This window comes from Ochotona princeps, chromosome 7 (assembly GCF_030435755.1).
Source record: "Ochotona princeps isolate mOchPri1 chromosome 7, mOchPri1.hap1, whole genome shotgun sequence".
In the NCBI taxonomy this organism is placed as follows: Eukaryota; Metazoa; Chordata; class Mammalia; order Lagomorpha; family Ochotonidae; genus Ochotona; species Ochotona princeps.
Window position 1 is genome coordinate 11,063,895 of NC_080838.1, and position 26,809 is coordinate 11,090,703.

General features: G+C 42.0%; 1 protein-coding gene across 2 annotated transcripts in view; it reads right to left on the minus strand.

Annotated features, from left to right (window-relative positions):
- EDNRA (endothelin receptor type A) overlaps positions 1 to 22,686 on the minus strand; it is a 64,393-nt gene extending 41,707 nt beyond the window's left edge. Inside the window, exons 1-2 of one of the 2 annotated variants that reach the window (XM_058666790.1) lie at positions 22,487 to 22,686; positions 17,607 to 18,092 (exon numbers count right to left, since the gene is read on the minus strand). In XM_058666790.1, the coding sequence (XP_058522773.1) occupies positions 17,607 to 18,026 (420 nt within the window). In that variant the 5' untranslated portion in view covers positions 18,027 to 18,092; positions 22,487 to 22,686. Of the gene's footprint in view, positions 1 to 17,606; positions 18,093 to 22,272 lie in introns of both variants that reach the window. The other variant, XM_004588128.4, reaches the window with a different exon arrangement.
- Positions 22,687 to 26,809: the final 4,123 nt, after the last annotated feature.

Here is a 26,809-nt window from a genome sequence, read left to right on the forward strand (position 1 = left end):
TCACACTGTTGCATGACCAATGTCCAGAGTGTGTTTTATCCTGCAAAGCCAACTCTATGCCCATTAACCATAAAACCTTCATTCCCCTGTCCTCCAATCCCCTGGGCATAGAGTTGGCCACTGTGGCCACTTGGGGAGTGAACCAGCAAATCTTTCTCTCTGTCACTCCTTCTCTCTGTAAATCTACATTTCTAAGAAAATATTAAAAAAATAGCAATATGACTATTTATGACACATACATAAATAGCAGTAGTAGTCAGATTCACAAAAACTAGAGCAAATATATTCTCCCACAAGATTCATTTTGGCTTAATTTTTATTTAAGATTTTGATGTGGTTTTTATTTTTTGTATTGAAAGTTCAATTTTCCAGCACCTTTGCTGAAAAGAATGCTGTTTAGGGCTTGCACTGTGGCATGGCACACTAATCCTCCACCTTGTGTCACAGCATCCCATATGGATGTAATTCATGTCCCAGCGCTTCACTGCTGATGCAACTCTCTCTCTGCTTATGGCCTGGGAAGAAAGAGGAGGATGGTTCATGTCCTTGGGACCCTACGCCCATGTTGGAGACCTGAAAGAAGATCCTGGCTCCTGGCTCCTGGCTCCTGGCTCCTGGCTCCTGGCTCCCAGATTCGGATAGCTTAGCTCCAGCCGTTGTGACTTTTTGAGGAGTGAACCAGTAGCTGGAAGTTTTTTCTCTCTGTCTCTCCTTCCTTCTATAAAATCTGCCTTTCAAATAAAAAGAAATAAGTCTTTTTTAAAATTAATTACATTGCATTATGTGACACAGAAATAAGTCTTTTTAAAAAAGCTACTTAAAGAAATGGATGCTCTTCTACGGATTTTTCAGCTTTGTCAAAGATCAGTTAGGCATAGTTGTGCAAGTCTATTTCTGGGTTCTCTGTTTTACTTTTCTTATCTGTGTGTCTATCCTTCTGCCAACTGCCACTTTGTTTCGATTGTTGTCATTAAACAACAGATCTTATTATTGGGTGGTGTAGTCCCTCCCACTTTATCCTTCTTGAAAATTGTTTTAGCTATTCTAAATCTGTACTTTTCCATCTCAATTTTAGAATAAGCTTATCCATGTCTCCAAAAAAAAACTTTAGCAAAAATGTTGACAGAAGTTTCTTTAAATTGTGTACAAATACTGGGCCCGGCGGCGTGGCCTGGCGGCTAAAGTCCTCGCCTTGAACGCCCCGGGATCCCATATGGGAGCTCGTTCTGGTCCCGGCAGCTCCACTTCCCGTCCAGCTCCCTGCTTGTGGCCTGGGAAAGCAGTAGAGGACGGCCCAAAGCTTTGGGACCCTGCACCCGCGTGGGAGACCCGGAGGAGGTTCCTGGTTCCTGGCTTCAGATCGGCGTGCACCGGCCATTGCGGCTCACTTGGGGAGTGAATCATCGGTCGGAAGATCTTCCTCTCTGTCTCTCCTCCTCTCTGTATATCTGACTTTGTAATAAATAAATAAATCTTTAAAAAAAAAACATTGTGTACAAATACTTTGAAGGTTTTTTTTAAAAGTTATAGCTCCTGGCTTCAACTTGGCCCAGTTATGGCTGTTGTGGTCACTTCGGGGACTGAACGGGTTACATGAAGGTCTCTGTCTTCCCTCTCCCCTATCTCCTCCATAACTCTAAAAACAATATGTATAGGTCCATAAACCAATATTTTCTATTGATCATTAACTGATCTTACAAAACCAAGTGTATATAAAACATCCATGCAAAGTACAAGAGAGAAAAGTAGATCTTAATGTAACAATGCATGAAAACCCTCATTAATATAGCTTCTAATTTCACAATACAATGTTTGGAAAAAGTCTTCATTGGGGGGAACTTTGATATAGTATCCAAGGGTATCCATAATTATCTAGAATGACTACCAAAGTTCCTTTTGAATTATATATATGAGTAAGGCCAGATTTTTTTTCATGTATGTACCTTAACTAAAACAACTTAGGGCAACAGCTTACATGATTTTTTTCCCATAACAAATGTTTTCCATGAATTTTTGAAGACCACACTCTGAATGGATTTCAAAATTGTTCTACCAAAATAATATAGTCTTTTTAAAACAAGATTTTATTTATTTTTATTGGAAAGGCAGATATACAGATAGGAAGATATACAGAGAGGAAGATTTTCCATCTGATGATTTACTTCCCAAGCGGCTGCAACGGCTGGAGCTAAGCCAATCTGAAGCCAGGAGCCTGGAGCCTCTTCCAGGTTTCCCACGCGGATGCAGGGTCCCAAAGCTTTGGCCCATCCTCGATTGCTTTCCCAGGCCAAAGCACGGAGCTGGATGGAAAGCGGGGCCGCCGGGATTAGAACCAGCAACCATATGGGATCCTGGCGTGTTCAAGGTGAGGACATTAACCGCTACGCTATCGCACCAGACCCCAATATAATCTTTTAATTTCATTTTCCAAGAACTTTTTGAAGCTCCCTTACATGTTTATAACTGTAGCACTGTCTGGAAAAAAAATCAGAACAACTGATTATCTGAGCCGTGGCACTCTCCTACAAATAGGATACTATGAAACTGTTACAAAGAATAAAGTAGCCTCTTACCTGTTGGTATTCAAAGATTTCCAGGTTGTGATTTCAATAAAAGAAAGCAAGGGGCAGAACAGTTTTACAAACTAAGGGGAGAGAATAAGAGTATTTGGATTTTATTCTATGTGCATGCTGAAACACTGGAGTCTATGAGAATCTCGTAAACGCAGTTTTCTTGGAAGGCTGGTGAGAAGCTGAGACAGGTTCAAGATCATAACCTCTCAGGGCAGGCACAATGGTGTAAGAGACTAATCCTGTATCTGTTGTGCTGGCATCCCAAACAGTTCATGTTCTGGCTACCCCACTTGTGATCCAGCTCCCTGCTTTAGCCTGGGAAAGCAGCAGAGGATGGCCCAAAGCCTTGGACTCCTGCACCCACGTGGGAGACCCAGAAGGAGCTCTTGGCTCCTGGTTTCAGATTGGTCCAGCTGTGGCCATAGTGGCCATTTGAGGAGTGAATTGGTGAATATAAGATCTCTCTGTTTCTCCTTACTTCTCTATCTCTCTCCTGCCATCCCCCCATCTTTCTCTAACTTGTACTCTTAAAGTAAGCAAATTTTTGTTAAGAAAATATTATAGCTTCTCTGTATGCGTTTCCCCCCCATTTCTTTAGTTTTGATCCTTGTGAATACTTTTCCCTATTCATAAAACTAGGATCTTTCTCTGATTTATGGAACGCCACTTGGGATACGTGCATGAGAGCTCCCGACACAGTAGGGAGTAACCTGCCAGGTCATGCCTTCTGCATAGCAGAGGTGACAGAGAGAGAATGTGTGCTGAGCCAAGGACCACAGGACCTAAAGTGTTCTATGGGAGTCAGCCAGCAGCACAGTGAGCGAAGCCATCACTGGCCAGGGCAGCATCCCACAGGAGCGCCTTTTGAGTTCCGGCTACTCTGCTTTGCACACAGCATCTTCCGAGGTGCCTCGGGAGGTCACAGAAGATGGTCCCAGTGCTTGGGCCCTGTCACCCATGAGGAAACCTGAAGTTCTTGGCTGATGGCTTCTGCCTGGCTCAGGCCAGGCAGTTGTGGACATTTGGGGCATGAACTGGGAGATGGAAGATAGACTGATGTCTCTCTCTGTCCTTCCCGCCAACTTGCTCTGCTTTCCAAATCAGTGAATTAATCAATCTGCAAAAATGTAGTGCCACATATTGAGTAAGAAGACACTTACTCTTCTTTTGTTGGAAAGTTCTGGTTAAGAAGTAACACTTTATTACATACCTTCAGTTCTTTTCTAGGACTTTCCATTAAGAAATGGAATATTTATCACCTCATGAAAGTTCATTAGAGTAACTAATTGCAAACAAGTAAAAAATTCCAAAATCATAGGAGAGGCAGTACTCTAACATGCAGATGAATGTCTGTGTAATGATAGAAGCAGCTCAATATTCTGGTTTCCCCAGCTGTTCTCACAAAGCTGAAGCTGCACATGTTGACTCCCGGCATTCTCAGGCTGTCCTTATTCTCCATCCCCCACCTCGGATTTTTTCCCCTCCACCTCTAGTCCCTTCTTCCATCCCCTGACACTGTAGAAAGGTCAGACACACAGAGAATATTGGTACCACAAAATTGCATATACACATAGCATGAAAACTATGAGGTCGGGAAATATTTTTTACCTTTTCCCCACCTTCTCCCTTTTCTATAGAACATCATCTTCCTACCATTATAACAGAAATAGTCTCTGGCCTTTATGACATAAAAGGAGAAATGTGGCCATATGTGGTTATGACACCTTAATTTAACGGATCTACCCAAAGAAGCATCTAGTGTAGTGATTTTCTGATTGAATTATTTCAAGTGTGCTAATTTTTTTATCTAAAATATCCTTCAAAAGAAAAGAAGGTATTCTTTCAATATGAAATTTCTCTCGAACAAATAAAAAACATCGTCGTTATTTCCTTCCTGCTTTCTCATTTTTGGCTATCCCAAAGACTGGCCACCTGGCTTGCTGCTACTCGGAATCACTTGAAAAACAACTTGTCTAAAATTGTTCAAAAGAAAACACATGATTTTTCCAACAGGTTTCAAGGCTATCTGGTTGCTAAGATGTCCAAACAAGCCAAAGTTCTGAATTTCTGGAACATAACAACAGCTCTGTCTCGGTTATTCTAACTGATGTTAGCTGTCTATGGAAAATGATCTTCTTAGTAGCGTCTTTATGCCTTACAGGACCCCATTCATTTTCACAGAAAGATGATGACTTGCGAGAGCAAGCAATTTATTCAAGATCAGCATAAACTATTTTTAAAAAGAAAAAAATATTTTGATTTCTCAGGATTATGTCCTTTTCTTTTTGGGACTGCAGCATAAGCCACTTAAAGACGCCAAGGTTATGAAGTCTGGTAATATTCTTGAAGTTCAGGTCTTGAACTCCGACTCCCTATGAAACAAAGTAGAGGTGACTGGAAGGCAGGGCAGGGCACCTGTTGCGTTGCCTCGGGATGGACGAACTTTCTCTGTACATGGCCTTGATTTTAGGCTTTCTGGACCACTGGGGGTGTGTCACAACAGCTCACTAAAGCTGTCATAACGAATATGTAAGCAATGGGTGTGCCTGTGTTTCAGTAACGCTTCATTTACAATAGGTGGCAGCTCAGCACCTGCTGGCCACAATGTGCAGGGTCAGGGAGTCAGGAGAGAGCTCAAGAGCAGAGTGCTCAGTGAGGGTGAACTGAGTCCTGGAATCACCTTCCTGGTCAGAACCCCTTCTGGATCCACTTCCCCTCCCTTGCCGTGGTCCAGGAGCCGAGGCTGCTTAGAAGTCACTCCATGAATCCAGGAAAATGATACTGTGAAGCTGAGTACTTATCCAGAACAGAAAGTAGCAAGAATGTCAGTGACTCTCCTGACTGAGATGTTCCTCACAGTCCTAAATGTTTTCCTGGGAAGGTGTCTCTGACATTCTAAGGCAGCTCCATCTCTTAGGCAGCCAGTGTTTTCTTTTGTTTTTAATAAATAAAATTTCGTTTGTGGGGAAGGGGACACAATATTGCAAATTTTGCTGATGCCATGAAGGGCAATTTTTTCTCTTAGATCTATCTTCATGGATTATAATTTAAGTTTCCATAATGGCCCTACCCACCATCCCAACCTCATACTAAGTGCTAAAGGAATAACCATATTACTTCAAAGTTTTACCTAGGAATTGGCAAATCCAAGCTATGCCATTTTACAAAATAAATCAAGAGAGAGAGTCTGAAAAATATCAATCCAACTTTTTGACTCTGGTAGCATTTGCTGTTTGTAATCAGTCCTTTCTAATCTGTTTTCCATGGTATATATATTTTAAAATAATCATCTATTATAAGAGTAATGGAAAGTGTAGTAACCCAGTTTTATTTCTGTATCTCCTTAAATTGATTAATTTGGTTTTAGCTATATTATTTTACTCTGGGAGGACAGTTTTTCTGTTTTTAAAGAGAATGTTTTGTGTTTTATGGTCTTGAAAAGTTCAGTAAAACATTTGAAAATAAATTTTTTCTGGCATCCAGGCTACCTTTTCTGAACATTTGCTGTGATCCTCAAATATAATGTGAGCAACTGCAAGGCACAGTGATTCCTAAGGCTCTGTTTTTGTAGATGCTAAGCGGGTGTATGAGTTGATTTTGGAATTGTCCCATTATAGAGGTAGAAAAACAGATTTTCTTGCAAGGCAAGGAAGAATTATAAAGAGCAAAGTTCGTAAAAAGGCCACACAGATCTACACAGTTTTCAGAATTAGAAAACAACTATCTAGGAAATTTTACCTTGTTCCCAATTCCGTACCATGCTTTTGTATACAGCTTGTCAAAATCAATAATCAAGACATCAAATTACTGATTAAATTATAAAATTATATATTGATGTACAATATTATAGACTGCACATATTCAATATGTATACACAATAAAAATGCATATATATGGAAATAGAAATGTGTGTATAAGCGTGTGTGTATAGTGTGTGTATGTATACACACACATATATATAATTATTTATTTTAAAATGCATAGGAGCCAGCCCATATATGTACTGTTCATAATAGCTCAAAACTGGAGAGTGTTTAAATGCCCACCTGAAGTGGTAGGGATAAATAAGTAGTGACATTAATTTAGTGAAGCACTATGTATAGGGAAAATGAATGAACTATACTTAAGCATGACAGTTTGACTCTTACAAACTTGATCTTGTGTTAAAAACATATGGCATATGCCCCATAGTGATGAAACACAGAAATATGCAACAAATTTAGAAGTTGACGAAGTGGGGACTTTAGGAGTTTGGTAAATGGCTGAAGTTCTTCTGGGTACTTTTTTTTTTTTTTTAAGATTTATTTTTATTACAAAGTCAGATATACGGAGAGGAGGAGAAACAGAGAGGAAGATCTTTTGTCTGATGATTCACTCCCCAAGTGGCTGCAATTGACTGGAGCCAAGCTGATCTGAAGCCAGGAGCCCAGAGCCTCTTCCAGGTCTCCCACATGAGTGCAAAGCTTTGGGAAATCCTCAACTGCTTTCCCAGGCCAGAAGCAGGGAGCTGGATGGGAAGCAGGGCTTCTGGGATTATCCCATATGGGACCCCGGCGTGTGCAAGATGAGGACTTCAGCCACTAGGCTACCGCGCCGGGCCCTACTGTTGTTTCTTTTGTTTCTTGATCCTTGTGAACCATGCGCTCATGTGGTAGAAATTCAGAGAAATGACATGCATGCATGGTTTTCTGTAGGCAGACAATATACTTCAACGAGATGTTTCGAAGTTTAAAAAATATCAGGCTTTTAAATCATGTAACTCTGTCCTAGTCTTGCACGAAGAGAAAATACACTTTGTGGAAACTGGACACTGGCAACAAAACGCCACATTCATGACACATTCCACCATTTTAGAGGAGAAACTTCGATGTAGTCTAGACAATTTTATTTTGCAAAAATAAATCTTAGAACTTCCTGCAAGCTGAACTTTCATAGAGGTCATATTTCTTTTTAATAGTACATTTTGTAGAATTATGTTATGTGACATAAAACTCTTATTTAATCATAATGTGTAATTCAATATTTGGTAGAGAGACAATGTCTCCATTTTATACACCCACAAGCAATGAGATTGACATTGTCAACATGCACAATATTGTCTTCTGTATTTGTTGTTTTTATAATTAGCAAAAACGTTCCTTTTTATGATCAGTTTGGAAGTACTGCCACATGCCATGCTTCCACATTCTCCTTTTAATTCCTATGCATCTGGCCAACTTCATGGGGGAGGAAGGTCTAGAAAGAACACATCTAGCTGTCTCCATAAAGCCTCAGATTTCTACCCCAGTTCAAACTATGCACCATCCACAGACATTCCTTTTTGTTATTCAGGGTTCAGAGACTAACTGCCTAGCCCTTCAAGTGAGAGCTGGGTGAGCGATTCATTTGGCAAAAAGTACTCCTCTGGGCAGATATGTCTAGGCAACCAGTCCATCCAAGAACTCAACTTCTCTTCTGAGCTTACTGATTTATTTTGGTTTTCTGGCTTTCCTTATGTCAGTTGACCTCACTGAAATGACAGAAAGTATAGGATACAAAAACTTTGCTTGCCATATGTCTCCAAGCTGCAAGAGTTAGAACATCCATGTTATTTTGGGGAGCAATCTCTTTATTGTACAGATTTTTTCCTTTTTAATGTGTTTCTTCTGTCTTCAGTAAGGAACTAAAGATGCTGTTGAGTTTAACGAGGAAAAGGGAATGCTTTTCTTCTTTGAACAGTCTTTAACGTACATTTCTGTGTTAGGGATACCATTTCAATAGATACACAATTTGGGACAGAAGCTGGATGGCAGCTTGGCCAGTGACCCCATGGCTAGGCCCCCTGGATCCAAGTCTTGGTTCTGCCATTTGCTAGCTGTGTGAATGTGAGGAAATTACTTCAACACCCTGTGTTTCAGTTTCCTCATTTAAAAAAAATTTAAGCAGTAAGGGCCAGCATTGTGGTCGAGCGGGGTTAAACTACGGGCTGCAATGTCAGCATCCCATATGGTCCCGTTTGAGTCCTGGCTGCTTCACTTCCAATTCAGCTCCCTGATAAAACGGACAGAAAATGGCTCAAGTGTTTGAATCTCTGCCACTCACATGGGGAGACCTGGAAGAAACTAGCTCCTGGCTTTGGCCCGACCCAGGGCCAGCTGTAGTGGCCATTTGAGGAGTGAACCAACGAGTGGAAGATCTCTCTCCCTGTTTCTACCCCTCTGTGTAATTCCAACGTTCAAAGAAATAAGTCTGTTTTAAAAAAATTTCAGGCAGGACCCAAGCAGAATGGCTCAAGTGGCTAAACTTCTACCTCCAAGTGCCAGGATCCCAGGTTGGCACCGGTTTTTGTCCTGGCTGCTTCACTTCCCTTCTGACTCCCTGCCTGTGGCCTGGGAAAGCAGTAGAGGATGGCCCAAAGCCTTGGAATCCTGCACCCATGTGGGAGACCTGGAAGAAGCTTCTGGCTCCTGGCTTCAGATGGGCTCAGCTCCAGCTATTGTGGCTATCTGGGAGTGAACCAGTGGATGGAAGATCTTTGTGTCTCTCCTTTTCTCCATAATCTGCCTTTCCAATAAAAATAAGTAAATCTGTTAAGAAAAACCCTCAGGCAACAGTGGCATATCATAGGTTTTCTCTGAAAATGTAAAGAAGTTAGCTTAATAAAGTAAGCACCAGTAATGTTTTAGGCAACATTATTTTCATGTTAGATACTGATATGTTTTTTCTTTGCTTATTTAGGAAATGTTTCTCAACATAGCTACCAGGATGTACTAAACCAGATGCAGACCAGGTTATGTCACTCTTTGTATATTAACATTAAAAAATCTTCCCTGCAAAGGAAATTTCCATTGGTTTTATAAAAGTGTATAGGCAGGGTAACAGTTTTCCTGATTGATGCCAATTGTCCAGATATGATTGTTGGCAGTGCCTTTTAAAGTGTCCTGGTTTGCACACTAAGTGAGTAGGTCATTCCATTCTTAGACTCCGTATGATCTGCCTCTCCATTCTCGCCCCATCCTCTGCTGGTATTCTTCACTGAGCCCCACTGGCCTCCTGGCAGTCCCATTTACCCTGCAGGGGCCTTTCTGCCTCAGGCCATTTGCACTTGTTTCCTCCAATGGCAGTGCTTTTACTTAAATAGTGGTGGGGCTTGCCTCTTTATGCCTTTTGAGCTTTTACTCAAAGTACCTGTGATCTCCCCCAGCCCTTTTTTTAATACAGCATTTATCTGTTTGAAAGCGTGCAGGGGAGAGGGAATACAGACAGAAAGAGGTGGTGGGAAGGAAAGGGGAAGGAAGGAAAGGGAAAGAAACATCTTTCCTTTGGTTGTTTACTCCTCTGATCCCTAAATGGCCAAACTGTGTCAAGGTGAAGCCCGGAGTAGGAACTTCCTCTTGGTCTCCCACATGCTTGAGTCACGATCAGCTGCCTGCCAGGACAGACACTGGCAGGAAGGTACCTGGGATGCCCATCCCACTCTGACGGGCAGGTGTGTGTCACAGCAGCAGTGGAACTTGCTGGACCACAATGCCCAACTCAGATTGCCTTTCTTTCTCTTACCAGCTTACTTTCATTCTTAATACTTGTCTCACGTACTGCACTCTTCCATGTAGTTATGATTTTTTTAATTCTCTTGCTTTTCTGCTAGAATGTATTATCTGTGAGGCCGTGGTATGTAGGTTTTGTTCATTGCTGCTTCCCTAATACTATTAGTGAATGGATAAATAAGAGCAGAGAAGAAAGAACCGTTATAACTGAGTTAGCCAAATGACTGATCAGAGGCCTTTTTCTATTGCCTTCTGGGGGTAAATTTGATCTAAAATAATAGAAGTCCCATATTTAGGGCAGCTATTATGGGAAAGAGGATTAATTTACTCTTATTAGTGGCACTCATCTTTACATATGTTGCTGCAGAAGTCAGACTGGCGATGAAACTCTTAGAGGTGTTTACATTCTGAACAGTGACCTCTCCATTGGCGCATTCGAACACGTGAAGTCTTCCTGAGGAGTATCTCATTTTTAGGTTCCTGAGCCTGAGAGCTTCTAACCTTTCAAATTTAAATAAACAGTTCAAACCATATGGCTCTGTAAAAATTCTTCAAATTCAAATGTAAACATAAAGCTACTAAAATGAACACTGAACAACACATTACATTTTTATTACCTATTTTAATTTCAGCTGTTAACTATTTTAGGTAGGGGCAGTTTTCCCAACAAACACTAGATCTTGTTAAAAATAAAACTGTAGCTTTAGCAAGAAATCATTTAAACTCCCAAGAGAATCTGGCAGATCTAGAAGACAGTAGTAGTAGATTTTCTGGCAGGGAATCAGATTTATTTTGATGGAATTTTCTTAGAACATTTCTTATTTAACCACTCTAGTCTTGAAAAGTCAACTTTGTCAGTGACAATAAGCTTGACATCCCCTCCCTGCTTCATCCTAGCTGGCACCCTCTGCACCAACTGTGCACACTTTATATAGGAAGACAACTTATGAGACTACACTGAAGAAATTCTCTAGCATAAAATACCCACAGCATCTGCTTTTATTGATCAGAATGGGGAACTGGGACAGCATTCACATCCACACACACACACGTGCACAATCTAGAATTTCTTTTCCCATATGTGAAACTTGTATGTATTAACATTTTATGTTAAGTTTACTATGTGGTGACCTTTTCAACAATCTGAACGGAGGAATAGCATCAGGTATGGATCTTCTGACAGCTTACAAGCGGGAGCAAGCCCGGGACCAACTCTCCCTCCTCAGCCATGGGAATGAGGGAGCAGTGGTGGATGCTTCCCCTCCCCCAACACTGACACAGGAGGAACTGTGCTGGGAGCCAAGAACTGAGGGCCAGCAGAGTAACTTCACACGAGAATAATTACTTAGCATGACCATGAGAGACAGCAATGAGGTTCCCAGACACAGGAAGCGAACAGTCAGAAAGGGAGGTAGAGCTGGACAGGGTTCTGAACTCTTTCCAGACAGCAACTTCCTTCCAACAAACAGCAAACTGGCTAATAAATTTGTCACTCTGTCATTTTCTCTGTGCATATATTCTTCAGTCAGCTAGTTAGCATAATGAATTTTCCAAATGTGCATATGCCTTAGCAGTGACACAAAATCAGCCTGCTTACTCTTCTGTAAAGAGCAAATACAGTCTTCCACAACATGAATGTTTGTCTGGAAATCTAGATGACTCGTAGTTTGAGTATTTCAAAAGAAATCACCATTACAAGGGTGCTTCAAGAGTGAACACAGCACAGAAACCTTGGAGAGCCACTTCCTTGACTGGTTACATGTACCAACGAAGACAGGAAATTAAACAACACAGTGCCTGACCATGAAAAGGACTCCTGACCTCTAGAAGAAGGGAAGGGGAGGGGGGAAGCACCCTGCTGCTCTGCTTCTGAGGTTCGCTCAGATTTATAGACCGGAGACATTATGGTTTGCAGAAAAATCCACAGCAATTGAGTAACTTTAATAAGAAACTCTGCTTTTACATCTGGAATTTCATGGGAGTAAAACGCTCCAACAGACATAATAACCACAGTATTTTGCCTTTTTCAACTCATTCATCAAACGCTTTTTAAGCTTAGGAGACACAAGGATGACTGAGAATACAAACAGCTCGCCTCAAGGACAAAAGAGTTGGCAGGTACAACCAAGTATGTGCCACACGCTATCACAGGGTTAACAGAGGATGTCTTGCAAGCACATGGGAAAGGCCATGGCCCAGTGCGGGTCATGGATGCTTGCCAGAGAGATTAAGCTGAGATCTGAAGAATCAAGCGGGATAAGTCAGAGAAGGCACAAGGAAAATTATTCCAAGTGGAAGAATCACCCTGATGGTCTCAGGCCAGACTAGCTGGTGCCGACCAAGGTAGGAGCACAGCGAGGAGAGAGCTGTGCCTGAGAAAGAGGCAGGGTCAGAGAAACCGGGTGGGAAAATGTCGGTGAACATACAAGGCACCAGTAAGGGAGAGAACCTCAGTTAAGGAAACACACTCCATCTTCAGATCCAGGGGACACAGTTTTTGTGGCCACGACCATGATTAGGACACTTCTACCGAAGTACATGAGAAAGGTCTGCTTTTATTTACTATATGCTAGGATAAATAAAAGAAACAACACCTTTATCGCATATGGAATTTGGTGGATAAATGGATTACATTTTGGGAATAATAAGTGCTGACCACACAATGAGTATCTTACATTTTGTCTCTCAGTAGAGAATCCCTTTGCCCAATCATCATTTTAATTTGAAGGATTCAGAAAAATCGAATTAGAAATTAATTTGAGCAGTAAAGGCTCTACATAAATCAAATCATAGCACCAAACGTTCTTGAACATCTGTGTTTCAGGCATCCACTCCTTTTTTTTTTCAGGCATTACACTTACAGGAGACTTCAAAAAGTTCATGGAGCAACGGAATTAAAAGATAATTTTGGTGCAAGATTTTGAATTTATTCAGTCTTTTAACATTATACATTTTTCATAAATTTTCCAAAGTTCTTGGATATAAGTGGTGGCAATTTATGTTTGAGACAGAGATTGCCGTGGCGATGTGATGTGTCAAGAAACAGCTTTTGTATGGCTGCCCCGAAGGATGGATCTCAGCTGCTCAGCATGTCAAAGACTGTGTGAATACGGAGATAACTAGCTCTGTGTGAACGTCCCTGGCTTCCACATGGCTCAGATCCCCTGCCAGGACAACATATTGAGAGTCTTGACTTTTCATTGCAAAATACTTCTGATAATTTCAGACAGAAATTGCATTTGTTTATTTTTCATTGTTGTCCTGAGAAAGAGCTGGTTGCTTGGAATGGACAGAATTGGTAATCAACACTCCGAATGGCTGGATGCTGTCACTGTGCCTCTCAGAAATTTGCTTTATTCTGTATCCCAAATTGGTTCCAATATCCTGCTATGGGATGACAGAAGTTTCCATGCCAGGCCACTGGCTTCAACTCTTGCTTCTTTCTATGGCCACCATTCTATCTCCTTTTACTTTAGTCCTTTATCTTTTTCTTCATATTTCTGTTTCTGGTGACTAGGCAAGGCACAGTGGGCTCACGGGAATGTCAGTGTGCCTGTACAGGTGAGTCATCATTTTGAGACCACAGCCTGTTGCCAAGCCTTGGACCAGGTATAAGGTTTCCATTCTATTCAAACTTAGAACTCATCTCCCTACAGACAACATCCTGTGGTGTAAATAGAACCTTATGAAGCATTAAATAAAGTGATTAATTTCTAAACTTCTAATCTATATGCCCATGTAGTGATTGAAGATTATTTCCGGTCCTGGAACACAAAGAAATATTTTGTTTTGCCTTTCTAGTAAAATATACCTATTTTACACACAAATCAATTTACTTGGCCAGATTTTTGGATTTCTTGGAAATTTAGGTCATCAGAGGAAGTGATTTCTTCACACATTAATCCCATCATCAGTTTTGACCATAAACTCAGGTATATAAAATAGCCTGCTAGTTCCTTTCCCTGTCTCCCTCCAGTTTTTGTCAGGTTTTTCTCTTGTAACTAATGATATCATGTTTTCTTTTTTCCCCTACAGTGAAAATTGAGAATTCTACTTGAAAAACTTAGCAGTAGGTTTGCTCAACATCATTCTTGCCAGGCCTCTGTATGTTTAAAAATCCAGAAGGCAACTGGCATTTGATTTGTTTTCTTTGGCTTATTCTGCTTTAACTTTTTGTTTTTTTGGTTTATCTGATTTTTTTTAGTCACCAGTGTGTGTGTGTATGTGTATGTGTACTGGCTTCCCCCCTCCCCGCCCCCACTTCGGGATTTACTGATTCTTGGTGCCATATACATAACTGGAGATTGAACTCATTTTTCAATGTGGGACTTGGAAATGCCTCAGGGAGTAGTAGTTTGGTGACCCCATCCACCCTCTCTGAGGATGTCATTTAGGGCAAAGAGTGTTCCTTGGGGATGGTGACAGCATTCCAACAAGGGGTGAACAGGCACACAGAGACCTGGTGAGAAGTAGGTACAGTGTGGCCGGGTGCACAGAGCTTGGACTGTTCAGTGTGGGAGACCATGGCACAGGTGAAAGCTGCTGGTGCTTCCGAGCAGCCAGTGACACTCAGTAAGTAGCAGAGTCCAGGGTGAGTTTGAGGGCAAAAAAGAATCTTTGGTCCAATTCAGAAACTTCTTAGCAATGCAAGAATTGCCCACACACCTCTAAGAGATACTCTGCATGACTATTCTCGCTAGTGACTGGGTAGCCGCAGCCCGGGTTTTTGATACTCTGCATCGCTTTTCAGTTCATTTTCCATCACACTGGTTTATGAAACAGTTTCATGACAATCTCATGCAAAGTGAAAGGGAAGAAAATGCTACGAGAAGGAGTATTTTATCATGCTCCCTTCTTTCTATTGTCCCATTGCTACAGTCTAACCTAGGTTCTCTAGGAGCCAATCTTGACATTGTCTCTTTCCTCAGATGGTTCTGAGATGCCTCTGTCTGGAGATAACTTAGAACAGAATATAAAACTGACAGAATTGTTGAACACTCAGAAATTCATTGTTTTTTGAGGTGTGACAGACAGCTTTGAGTCAATTCTTCTAGCAAAGGGAGACATCATCCCTGTACCACAATGTTCTCCAAGTCTATACACTGTAACAGGGAAGTAGACTCTCCAAGTCTATGACTGTAACAGGGAAGTAAGACAGACAGTGGCAACCCTGCCCTGCCATACAGAGCTAATGAACTTGGCAGAAAAGCATCCACAGGTTTGATATATGGGAGACTTGAAAACATTGAATCTAGCAACAGACGTCTTGAGGGGAAGGAGTATTTCACATTGCTGGAAGGATCCCTCTTGCTTGTCCTGGGCAGAAGTCATAGAATGACAACCTATTACAACAAGAAGACTGACACCAAGAAGTAGAAATAATCTCTGAAAATGTTGAAGTTTTTTAGCTCACTCTAGTGCTTTCCTGTGCCTTTGCCTTCAGAAGAAGATTGAAACGGCTGAAGAGTATTTGTTTCAAGAACGAAAGGTTGACTTTCAAAAATTAATATTGCCCAAATGACTCATGCCAGGAGTTTTGGAAAATCAGGAATTACATAAATGTATCCCTGTAATGTAAAAACATCACCAGCGATCTATATAATTCACGAGTACGATAAGGCATACAAAGGGTTGGATTCCCGCGGTGGGGTGGAGGGAGAACCACATGGTCCAATAAGAACGCACGCAGTTTTATCCACTGTTACAGGAAGGTAAAGCAAAGTTTGACTTAGAGTTTGCACCACACTCAGAGATCTTGTAGACTGAAAATGCAGCTGTTGGACAAAAAGGAGGTTTAGTCTGGGGATCAGCAGTTATAGCTGAAAGAGATAAAGTTCTCTTCCCCAGCAGTTGTAGATGCTGATTTGGCAAGAAACTGCTTTGCACGTGGTCAAATCTGTGCAATGCCCTGCAGTGCACATAGCAGGGAGCTAAGGATGCAGAGATGGTTCATTATTTTCTCATGTAAAGTGATTAACTTGTGCAAAAATAGGAAACACCGTTGAATAATCATGCCAACACGAAAGAGAGATGTCTGCAGAGAAACCAAGAATTGAATGCACAAAGAGTTTTGTTAAAAGAAAAGTAACTTTTTAAAAGGGAAAAATTAAAGTTTCTGTAGCATATGCATATGCTAAACATTTAAATTCATGACACATTCTCAATTTTGCCTCATCATTTGTTTTCAGAATCCTGTTTTAAGTTCAAATAGAAAACACATGTATTTAGCCTCTTTTGTGGGAAGAGATGGAATTTTTCCTGTTTTACTATCCATTGTCTAATTTCTCCAATTTTGCAAACAGTATGTGGTGTAATTTTGAAAGGTCTTTATTTGTAATGTTCAAAATTTTGATCTTTGTTTTAAGCTTTATGGGTAGGCCACTGACTTTTCTAACAGACTTGCATGATTTCACCACAGCATAAGTGCATCTATCAAAAACGTAAAATAGGTCACATCTTCAATTGACAAAATTTGCCATCAAAAGTAAGAGTTCAGAATACCAATGCCCACACTAGTGTGTCTCTGTATTTAATACATAGGAGGAAGAAAACAACAACAACAACAACATAAAACCAAGACTGAGAAAATTGCTTTCTCTGGGTTTAGGGGAAAGACATTTCCTAAGATCTGGTGTAAGTCATCATTTTCATTGGAGTTTAAGTGTATTTGAATCCTTGCAGCTATTTTTCCTTAGACCCACCAGCCCAAATATGGAACATCTAATTCCTTTAGCAGTCTGGAAAGCAAGGCAATCAGAGTAAATTTTCTTAGTTATCTCCCTTCTCCCACAGAGGCACTCCCTATATCTTATTTGTCCTTGGAGGCTTATTGCCTAGCTCAGGGACAGGCACACAGTGGGCACTTAGCAAGTGTAAACAGAAGCCAGGAAGGGGACAACAGTAAACCGAGGCCTATTTTCAATGGATTTTCAGTCAGCAATACTGCTCAACCGAGGTCAAGCCTGGCCTGCTATCACATGGACGCGATTATCTCTAAGTCACCCAGATAACTGAGAAAAGCCTTTTGGCTTCAGCCATCAATCCAGAGAGCCGCCATAAAGTGGAGACTTTTCTTTTCAAGCCATCCTGTGGATATCTGTCTTTGGAACAGGACTACATTAAAAGGTAACTGAGACTGAGAATCTGTTTATGTTAAGTGATTTTGAGTCTCAGTGGGTCTCACTCTGGAAGCTGAATTTCAGAAACATAGAGCGGTCTTTCCAAAAGCTCTCCAAACTAACTGATAAATTCAGGGCTGGCATTCAGAATCCAATTCGTCGGGACACCATGAATTTGAAGAGTCAATCTAGAAATACTACTTCATTGACAAGTTACAAAATAAGTGTACCATACAAATGAAGAATCCAATTTTTAAAATGCTGCTGGTTCTTCAGAGAGCAGAGTTCTCAGGGAAAACACAGATCACAAGTTCAAAGGCTACAAAAAGTGTGCAGTGGAATCAGAGCCTGTGTTCAAGTGTGCAAATACATTGGTGGTAACTTCTTACCTTGAATACATTGATAGGGAGATCAATAAGCACGTAGATAAGGTCTCCGAGGGCAAGGCTGGCTATCAGCGCGTTGGGGCCGTTCCTCATGCACTTGTTCTGGTAAATGATCCTGAGCAGAGTTGCATTCCCCACCATTCCCACGATGAAAATAGTACAAGATATCACTGTGTTAATGTATTTGAAAGCTGAAGTAATTTTAGTCTGCTGTGGGCAGTAGCTGTGCCTTGACCCATTGCTGGGCAGGACTAAATTAGTGGGTCGGTGAGTGGTAACCAGGAGGTTGAGCTCTGTCCCATGAAAAGTAGTGAAATTATCCATGTGATGGCTTAGATTTGTGCTGTGTCTCTCAGGATTATCACTGCTCACACATCCGACCAGTACCAGACATAAGGATGCCCTAAGGCAAAAGGTTTCCATCTTAGGAAAGCTGAGGACTTGTCTCCTACTGTGTTGCTTTTATACCTTCACTTTCTTTTTTCTCACCTGGAAAAAGCAAAGAGGAACAATAATTTTTTACAAACATCATCTGCCAGAAAAATCTGTCAGTGAGTATTTATAGCTTTAATTAAAACAGAGGATATATTTGATAATTTGATAATTTGCTATGTAGTCTATCTGATGCCAAAACCAAAACAGAAAAGATCAAAGTTCTATTAGGGAAAGCTGCGGGTGGTTGTCATTGCACCTCCATTTGTATGTCTAACATCCCTGTGATAGACTCCCATTATCGCTCCCTCTTTCTCATACATCCGTGTTATCTCCCCTGCATCCCTCTCATCTCCATCTCCAGCTCTATTTCTTTCACCGGGACTACCTTCATTTCCATCTCTATCAGCTCTAGTTCTTCTCCAGCTCAGTTCTATTCATAGCTGAACAGATAGCTAGTTCATCATATGGACAGGGTATGTCAATGTTTTCTTCAAGTATACTTTTTTTTTTCTCTATGCTGTTCTGTAAAAGTCTTCTGTGTGATATTTAAAAAAAAAAAAACCTTATGTGGCAAGCAGAAGTTGCATAGGATTGAGGCATAACACAAAATTGCCAGATTCTGAGTTTAGAAATTCAGTGTTTCGTGATCTGTGTTGCTTTAATCGCGGTGAGTGAACATGGGAGCAGAATGCAGCAGAGGGGCTTGGCATTTCATTCAGCAGGTAAAACACATCTTTGGATGCCTGCATCTCATTTCACAGTGCCTAGGTGTGAATCCCAGCACTGCTGTAAGTCTAGCCTCTTGCTACTGTGCACCTGGAAACATGCCATTCCTGCCACCTACATGAGTGCCTGAGTTTTGAGCTCCTGGCTTCAGCCTGGTCCAGCTGCAGCTGTTGGCAGGCATTTGAGGAGTGAACCAACATACCACGATTTTTATTTTTGTGTTTATGTCTTTGAAATAAGTAATAATGAAAAATAAATGCAGCACAGCCATCCACCCAGAGTGTTACAAAATACTAATTTAAAGTCAGATCTCTGGCAGTCACCATTAACTGCACTGAGCAATCTGTTTCAGCTAAGATGATGTAATTGACAATATATTTTAAAGATCTTAATAATTTATGTGTAAAATTTACTCCTCCTAATGGGCATTCTTATGTATTTTGCTTTTTTTTTTTTTTTTTTTTGGTTTCTAACAGTTTGTTGTTGTTGTTTTGTATTTTTCAGAAATTGTCGCCATATGAGTAAAATAGGAGTGATGGGCTTGTTGAGTCTTTTTATACTACCTGGCTTTTCCAGGGATATCAGACGGTAGGTCATTTTTAAAATATCCTACATACAGCTACATTTATTATGTGTCAGTTGGTTCTGAGTACTTTTAATTCATAAACTGATCCTGGGAAGGAGGACGGGACTTCAAGAAGTTAACATAAAAATTAATTACAAGATAAGCTTATTTTGATGCAACATAGTTTTGGAAGTCACTCATGGGTTTTTTCAGGCCATGTATTTCCCACAAACTTTTTGAAGATCCTTTCTAGAAGAAAACTGGCTCTGGCAGGTGAAGTGGCTTCCCAAGACCACAGGTGGTGGTAGTCAACGCTCTGATTCCAGGGCAGGTCAGCTTGACTGCACAGCCAAGCTCTTAACCACCAGACAGGCCTCTCATTCTTGTGCCTTATTTGTGCCTAAGATGTTTTTCAAGAGTATCCAGCATTTAGATGAAGCAACAGCCGTGGGAGAGTAGTTAAACATTTTTAAAAGGCCATCTGGTGTATTTCGTTTCTTGTTTTTTAAAAGTACTTGCAGGAATCAGCAAGTGGTCCTATTTGTCTACAAAATCTATGTTCCTCTTTCAGTCCTTATAGAAAAGACATTGGGAAAACAGGGGAGGTTGGAGGTAATAATCAAAGGTAAATAAAAACAGCTCCACTCATTTTGATACTTTGTATATTCTTCCAGTGGTACTCTAAGACCCTTCAGATGAAGACCTCACTTATGCCATGTTGTGTGTATGCATATGTAACAAAATGTGGGGGTTGTAATTCAGTTGTTAAAAATTGTATCCTATTCCTAAGTCTAGGAAAGGTCAGGCATTTTAAAAGTTACCTTGGGACATCAGGAAAGCCTAGGTTTAATAAATATGTAGATAAAAGATTTGTTTGAGCTTTACAGGAGACACAAGGTAAATAAAAAGTACAAACTGCATATCTTTTTTTCTTCCAAGAGCTGTCTTCTCCTTCAGAACTAGTAATAGTAACAGCTTTTAAAGACAAAAACATATTATATACATATCCTGAGCATCACAATTCCAGGCAGAAGGAGTGGCATCACCTTTTTACTCAAGAGAAAAGGGAGTCTTAAATAAACTGACAAGGAGGCAGCAGGACAGTTCTTAAGGACCTCACTTAACTTATGGGACTTGACTCAGTCTGATTCAAAAATTTAAAAATATATGTAATATTTGCAAAGGTACAAGCATGTCATGTACCCATCAATTTTGACTGGGCTTAATTGCAGATAGTTTGTAGTTTTTCCGTATGTCTTAATGTCAAGAGTGTCTGACCAAATAATGACAAAATGCCTCCATTTTCATCCCAACATTGAGACCAGGACCCAAGGGCAAAGCTTAGTGCTCTTCTCTTGAGAGCCCAGAAGTGGGAGAAAAGAAATGTTTCACTCTGTTATGCTATTTAGTGACTAACACCACTGGGTTTCTCAATCGAAATGGAACCCTAGTAATAGTTTTCTGAAAAAAAAAAAAGTGAATGAAGAGAAGGCCTTTTTGAGAAATGGGATGGCTTTTTGCCCATTAGTCAGCCACAAGGCTGTTTGGTGAGATGACCCGTCTGTTGTGGGTACCATGTCAGGACCAAGGTCCAGTGCTGCTTTCAGCATGCGCATGGTGGCTAGTGTGGTCAGCTGATCACAGCAGGAGCAGAGAAGGCCAAGGCTGTGGATTCTCATCTTGCTGTGTTCCGACTACCATTAAATAGCAGAAATCATTACCCATGGCAACTCTACTCCACACAGATTAATCTGCAAAACTATGGAACACATGGGAAAGATGTGCGGATACCGTGTTATCATTGAAGAATGCATGCAGAACCAAGTGAGAGAACTCTCTCCAATATGTGTTGCCCTAAGGACCTGGCTGTCACAGTCCTGCCGTGTTTACAGCCATGGGTCACAGCTGCAGTGAGCAGCTCAGATTCAGACGTGAAGGACGTGGTCTGTAGAGTCAGGGTCCTTCTTATCTAAGAGTCTACAACTTTGCCAGAATGCAGAAGCTGTTATTAAAGGAAGAGAGCTGAATCCTTTGGAATACAATTCAACCATTTAGCATATTGGATCTCTAGGCTCAAAGCGAACCTGGAATTAGTAATTTGGAAATTCCAAACTTAGCAAATGATATGAGTTGGGAGTGGGTAATTTACATAAAACGATTGTCAAGGTGTTTCTCAGTTACCTAATAGTTAAAACAAAATAGGGGTGTGTGTGTGTGTGTGATTCAAAAACAATGAACACAAGTTTTCTGTAGTTTTGTTCTTTGGGTAAGAAATTAGCAACTCCTCTTAGTGACAAGGCCTGACTGTTGATTATGCGTGACGGCCCCAGCTCCAACAGGGGACATTCAGAAGGACCTTCAGAAGGGGATAATGATTTAGACAGAGTCCTTGGTTTTTGCACGTGAAAGGCAACAAGTGCCCTTTAAAGGAATGCACAGAACAAACGCCCAGCCTCCATAATTACCCCCCACCCCGCCGCCCCCGGCAGGTTTCCAAAGCCCGCGACCCTGGAGGGGAGTTTTCCAAAGGACCTGAGTCCCTCGCACCGACCAGTGCCCCTGGCTCCCCTTGGCTTACCCCGGGGTGTGTAAGCAACGGAGAAGCCAGCCGGTAAGCAAAGACTGGAGCCGACTTCACCCGCAGACTGCAGCAAGCCACAGGGCGGGACGGTTCTCAAAGTTTTCGCACGTCCCGGCCAGGGGACTTCAGGGAAAACCTTGGGCTGCCTTTGACTAAAGATTCGAGTCCCGCTTGGGGAGGTGAGATGCTTTCAGTCTGCTTCCTGCACCCCAAAGTGTGCAGAGGGGGCGCCCTTGGGCAGGTGGGTGCAGCCACCCGCACGGCCGGTCCCCTAGTTCACGGTTCCCCCCACCCAGGGGTCCGGACGGCAACTCCCCCACGCCGCCCCAGTCCCAGTCTCCATAGGAAAGACTCGCACCCACCGTGCTGCTGTTCGGCGGCGGCACACTGCAGCCGGCACACCGCAGCCGGTCTGAGCGGCGCCGGGGTTGGGAGGCAGATGGAACCAGCGAGGGTGCGCGCCGCGGGAGAGTGGCCGGTGTCCCGGGCTCCGGCGGCGGCGGCCCCAGCTGCGCAGCCTCCTGGACTTCGGCACACTTCCCTGGCAGGGCACGGCTTCACTGGGGGAGGTCCTACCGAGCCTGCAGCCTCCAGCGACGACCGGGTGGGTCCGAGGGAGCGTCTCCAACTCCTCTCCGCCAGCCAGACCCGAGTGATGAGCGTAGGCGCGCTAGGACTTCGCCAAGTAAAAGGCAGCCGCGCAGGAACACGCCTCCCGCCCGGCCTCCGCGTCCCTCCCAGGCTCCCAGACCTTCTGCTGCGCCCTGGAACTCAACCTTCCAGCCCTCCCGGGAAGCGGCCAGTGCAGACACACAGCTGCAGCCCTCTCCCAAGACCCTGATGGGTCGCGGTCTTTTAACTCTTTCTTTCCTGAAATGCAGGTGGGGGGGCGGGGAGAAGGAAGGGTTATTTAACAGATGTGAGTAGGCCCCCCAAGGAACCCTGCAGAATCACTTAGCTCCTGATCAGTGGATGCCAGCGAATGTGACCTGAGCAACCGGACCCAGAACCAGCACCTCCTCACAGCCAAGTCCCGGGGTACTGTGTCTTGCTTCCCCCTCCCCTTCGCTTGGCATGTGGGCTCCCTGTTAAGCTCATAGCAAGTTAGGAAGTCTAGTGGACAGCACATTTTACCTGATCAGATAGGGGTAAGTTTCTGGTCTGACCCTTGAAGCAGCGACCCTAAGCTCTGTGGCTCAGAGTGTGTAGTCCAGGGATTGTTTAACAAACCCGCACACAAGGAGGTGCGGGCCCTGCAAGAGAAGGTTTTCAGCATCTTCATCAGGTGGGGGGGGAGGTTGTTCCTGAACTGAACATGGGGCCCCAAACCAGATGGCCACAATGTCCTGGGTTAGGCCAAGCTGAAACTAGGAGGCTGAAATTTTATCTAGGTCTCTCACATGAGTGACAGGGGCCCAAGTACTTGGGCCGTCTTTCCGCTGCTTTCTCAAATACTTTAGTAGGAAGCTGGGGCCTAGGCTCTGGTATGGGATGCCTGTGTTGCAGGCAGTGGCTGAACTTGCTGTACCACAAGGCCAGTCCTTGGAAGGTGTGCTTGTGAGAGAGTTCATTTACCTGTTGGTTTTTCTTCATAAAGTGGTTTGGGCTTCCTTATAGAATAGTGGCTGGAATCCAAGAATGTGTGTCCCAAGAGACAAGAAATAGAGGCTGACAGTTTCTTGATAGAAATCGTGTCCTCCTACTCAGTTGCTTTAGTCAAGAAAATTTAAGGTGAGGATACATAGACCTCGCCTGTCAATCTGGGACATGTCAATGAATTTGGAGACCTTTCTAGAAAGACATCAAAGAGATGCACAGGATACCACTATGAGAGGAAGCTTAACAGCCAAACAGTTGGATTAGATACTAACCAGTACACTAATCCATTTTATCTGTAGGTTCTCTAGCAGAAGGGGGTCAGTCAGCCACTATAACTAGCAGCTTTTATAAATGCTTTACTTTATATTAAAAATAGATAATCCTCTGGATATGTCTTTCCAGGAATAAAAAGTTTCTGCCTCATCCTAGAAGTGGCAGTTTACATCTTGGAACATGAAACATGTTTGATTTCAGTCCCTATGCACACTGTGACCAGTGAACAGCCTACAACGCTGAACATATCAGTTGGTCTAATCTGTTAGACCAGTGATCCTACCATGATACAGGATTAGTAACTAAAAATGTTCCCTTCATTAATAACCATGAATGGTTATCACTTTAAAAAGGCAATGGGAAATTACAAATGTTGTCAAGGATGTTGAGATTTTTTAAAAAATTATTTATTTATTTATTTGGGTAACAGAGAGAAGAGAAGAGACAGAGTAAGAGAAAAAGAAAGTGAAAGAAAGATATCTTCCTCCCACTGGTTCATTCCCTAAATGCCTGGAACAGCAAGGGCTGGGCCAGGTATAAGCAAGGAGTCATGAACTTCTGGGTCTCCCATTTGTGCCATTTTCTGTTGCTTTGCCAAGCACATTAGCAGGGAGCCACATCAGAAGTGGAGCAAGCTGACACCCCTATGGGACTCAAGCTGACACCCCTATGGGATGCCAGATCGCAGGAGGCAGTTTCATGTCACAGTGCTGGCCCAGATGTTAAGAAACCTGAACTCTTCTCCATTACTGGTTGGAAAGCAAAATAGTGTAGCAGCTACGGAAAACAATAGGAGCATCCTTACAAAATTAAATATAAATTATTCTATGTCCTAGCAATTCCACTTCGGCTACATGCTTAAAATAATTGAAAATATGGACTTGAACAGATTTTAGCATATCCATATTCATTAGGCATTATTCACAAAGGCTGAAAGATGGCAGTATCCTGATTGTGCATTGATTGATTTGGATGAATAGAGAAATTGTGATCAATACATATATTGGAATATTAGCTGTATAGAAGAATGAAATTCTGCTACATGCTAAATCATTGATGAACTTGAAGATATTGTACCAGATAAACATCCAAAATAATATAGGCTATATTGTCCAGAGCAAAATTAGAGCAGTTGAAAGACCTTATTTGGATTTGCTTTTGATCCTAGAATTGACTAATAATTCACTCTGTAAAATAGAAGTATTTTAATGGACCCAGTAGAAGACATTGTTTTTACACACAGAGAAAGGCTGAAGACAGTAAAACTAAAAACAAAAAAGTGAAGTAGTCATTTCTAAATGGCTTTTCTTGTAAGGTGGGTACACGCTGGGGCAATAGAAGGCTGATTGGTTATCTTTATACTACTTTAGGTTGCCTTTTCTATGTAAGGATTAAAAAAGAGGAAGTTCATTAGGATGCCAGCTGGAAGTGGCTTGTTGGGGAAATTTAGCTGTTATCTCTTTAATCCTAATTTTTCAAGCTCATATGAGCGGCCTAGCTTCAGCTTGCTGCCAGGGAACTTGACTGTGACTTTTAGCCTAATCTGATCAGTAGCTTAGTGCAAAAGCAATGGTCTCCTCTAATTTCAGTTAAATTGTGTGACTCCACTTGTAGTTGGAACCTAGAATGGTTAAGTTCAGAAGGACAGGAGGTAGACTAATACTGACTAGGGAATTGAGGGAGGGAAGAGAGAAGAGGCCTCACTGTTTGCTTTGCTTATGAGGTTTTTTGGGGGGGATGATGAAAAGGTCCTGGAGAATAGTGGTAAGGGTTACAACACAATGCGTACATCATGCCAATGAACTGTACACTGAAAACATGGTTAACTTGATATAATGAAGTGATGTATGTTTTTCTGGAATGCAAAAATTCCTCCTTGTGTCCTGGGATGTACTGACCTATGATGTTGTTCCACCCTTCCTGTTCATAAAATGAGTTTATTGCCTCTTCTAAGAATGAACTTCAAATATAAGTCAGTGTGTATATGTGACTTTCTGGCGGAGACCTACTTTTATAAGACCAGGGTAGATTCACTGCAACTGAGAGCAACTAAGCATTCTTTGGCTGCTGGGGATTTCTGTCCTCATTTTCTCTGATTTACTCTGAGGGAAGTAAATTCAGTGGGGTTGAACAAGGTTTGTTTGTTTGTTTGTTTGTCAAGTTAACCCTATAACCAAGACTTTGTATACTTCCTCCATTTCTGCAGTCCTTGTCTTGTGCTTTTGAAGAACATGTAATTAAGATATCTGATTAGCTTTTAAAACTTGATATCCAAAGGTTATCTCCTCCTGGCTCTGTAGATAGATTGAATGCAGAATGGCAGGTCTGGATTTCAGGGAGACTTAATCACACTTGACTTCTAATTCAAGCAGTCCACTAAGTGGAGCATTACTGTAACACAGTTACAATGACTTCTCACAGATCGATTTCAGGGGTAATAATTGCTGTAGATTAAGAAGTACTCAAGAAAGCACTTAAAAGCCATATTTTTTTCATGTGTCCTTAGGGCAAATGCTCCTCTGAATTTGTTTCTTGATTCAAACTTGCAAATCTATTTCACAATTGTGAACTGTCCAAATTGTCAAAGTTGAAATGCAATAGAAGATCTCAGTTTCACAGCATTTGCTGTGAATGTTGTGTTCATGTTTGAGCTTCCTGGACAGAAACAGAATGTAAAGGATTCGGAGATGGACTGCAAAGCGAAAAGACAGGCTGGGGAGTTGGTTGTAAGGGGCAAGGTAAAGGACTTGGGGGAATGTACCTCAAAAGACCAGGACCTATCACTGGACATTTCACACTCAACAGTGTTGTGGGCAACAAAAGTGACTACATTCGGTTTGTTTTCTTTTTTTAAAAAAAGGTTAATTTATTCTATTGCAAAGTCAGACACAGAGGAGGAGAGACAGAGAGGAAGATCTTCCATCTGACGATTCACTCCCAAAGTGACTGCAATGGCTGGTGCTACGATGATCTGAAGCAAGGAGCCAGGAACTTCCTGCAGGTCTCCCATGTGGTTGCAGGGTCCCA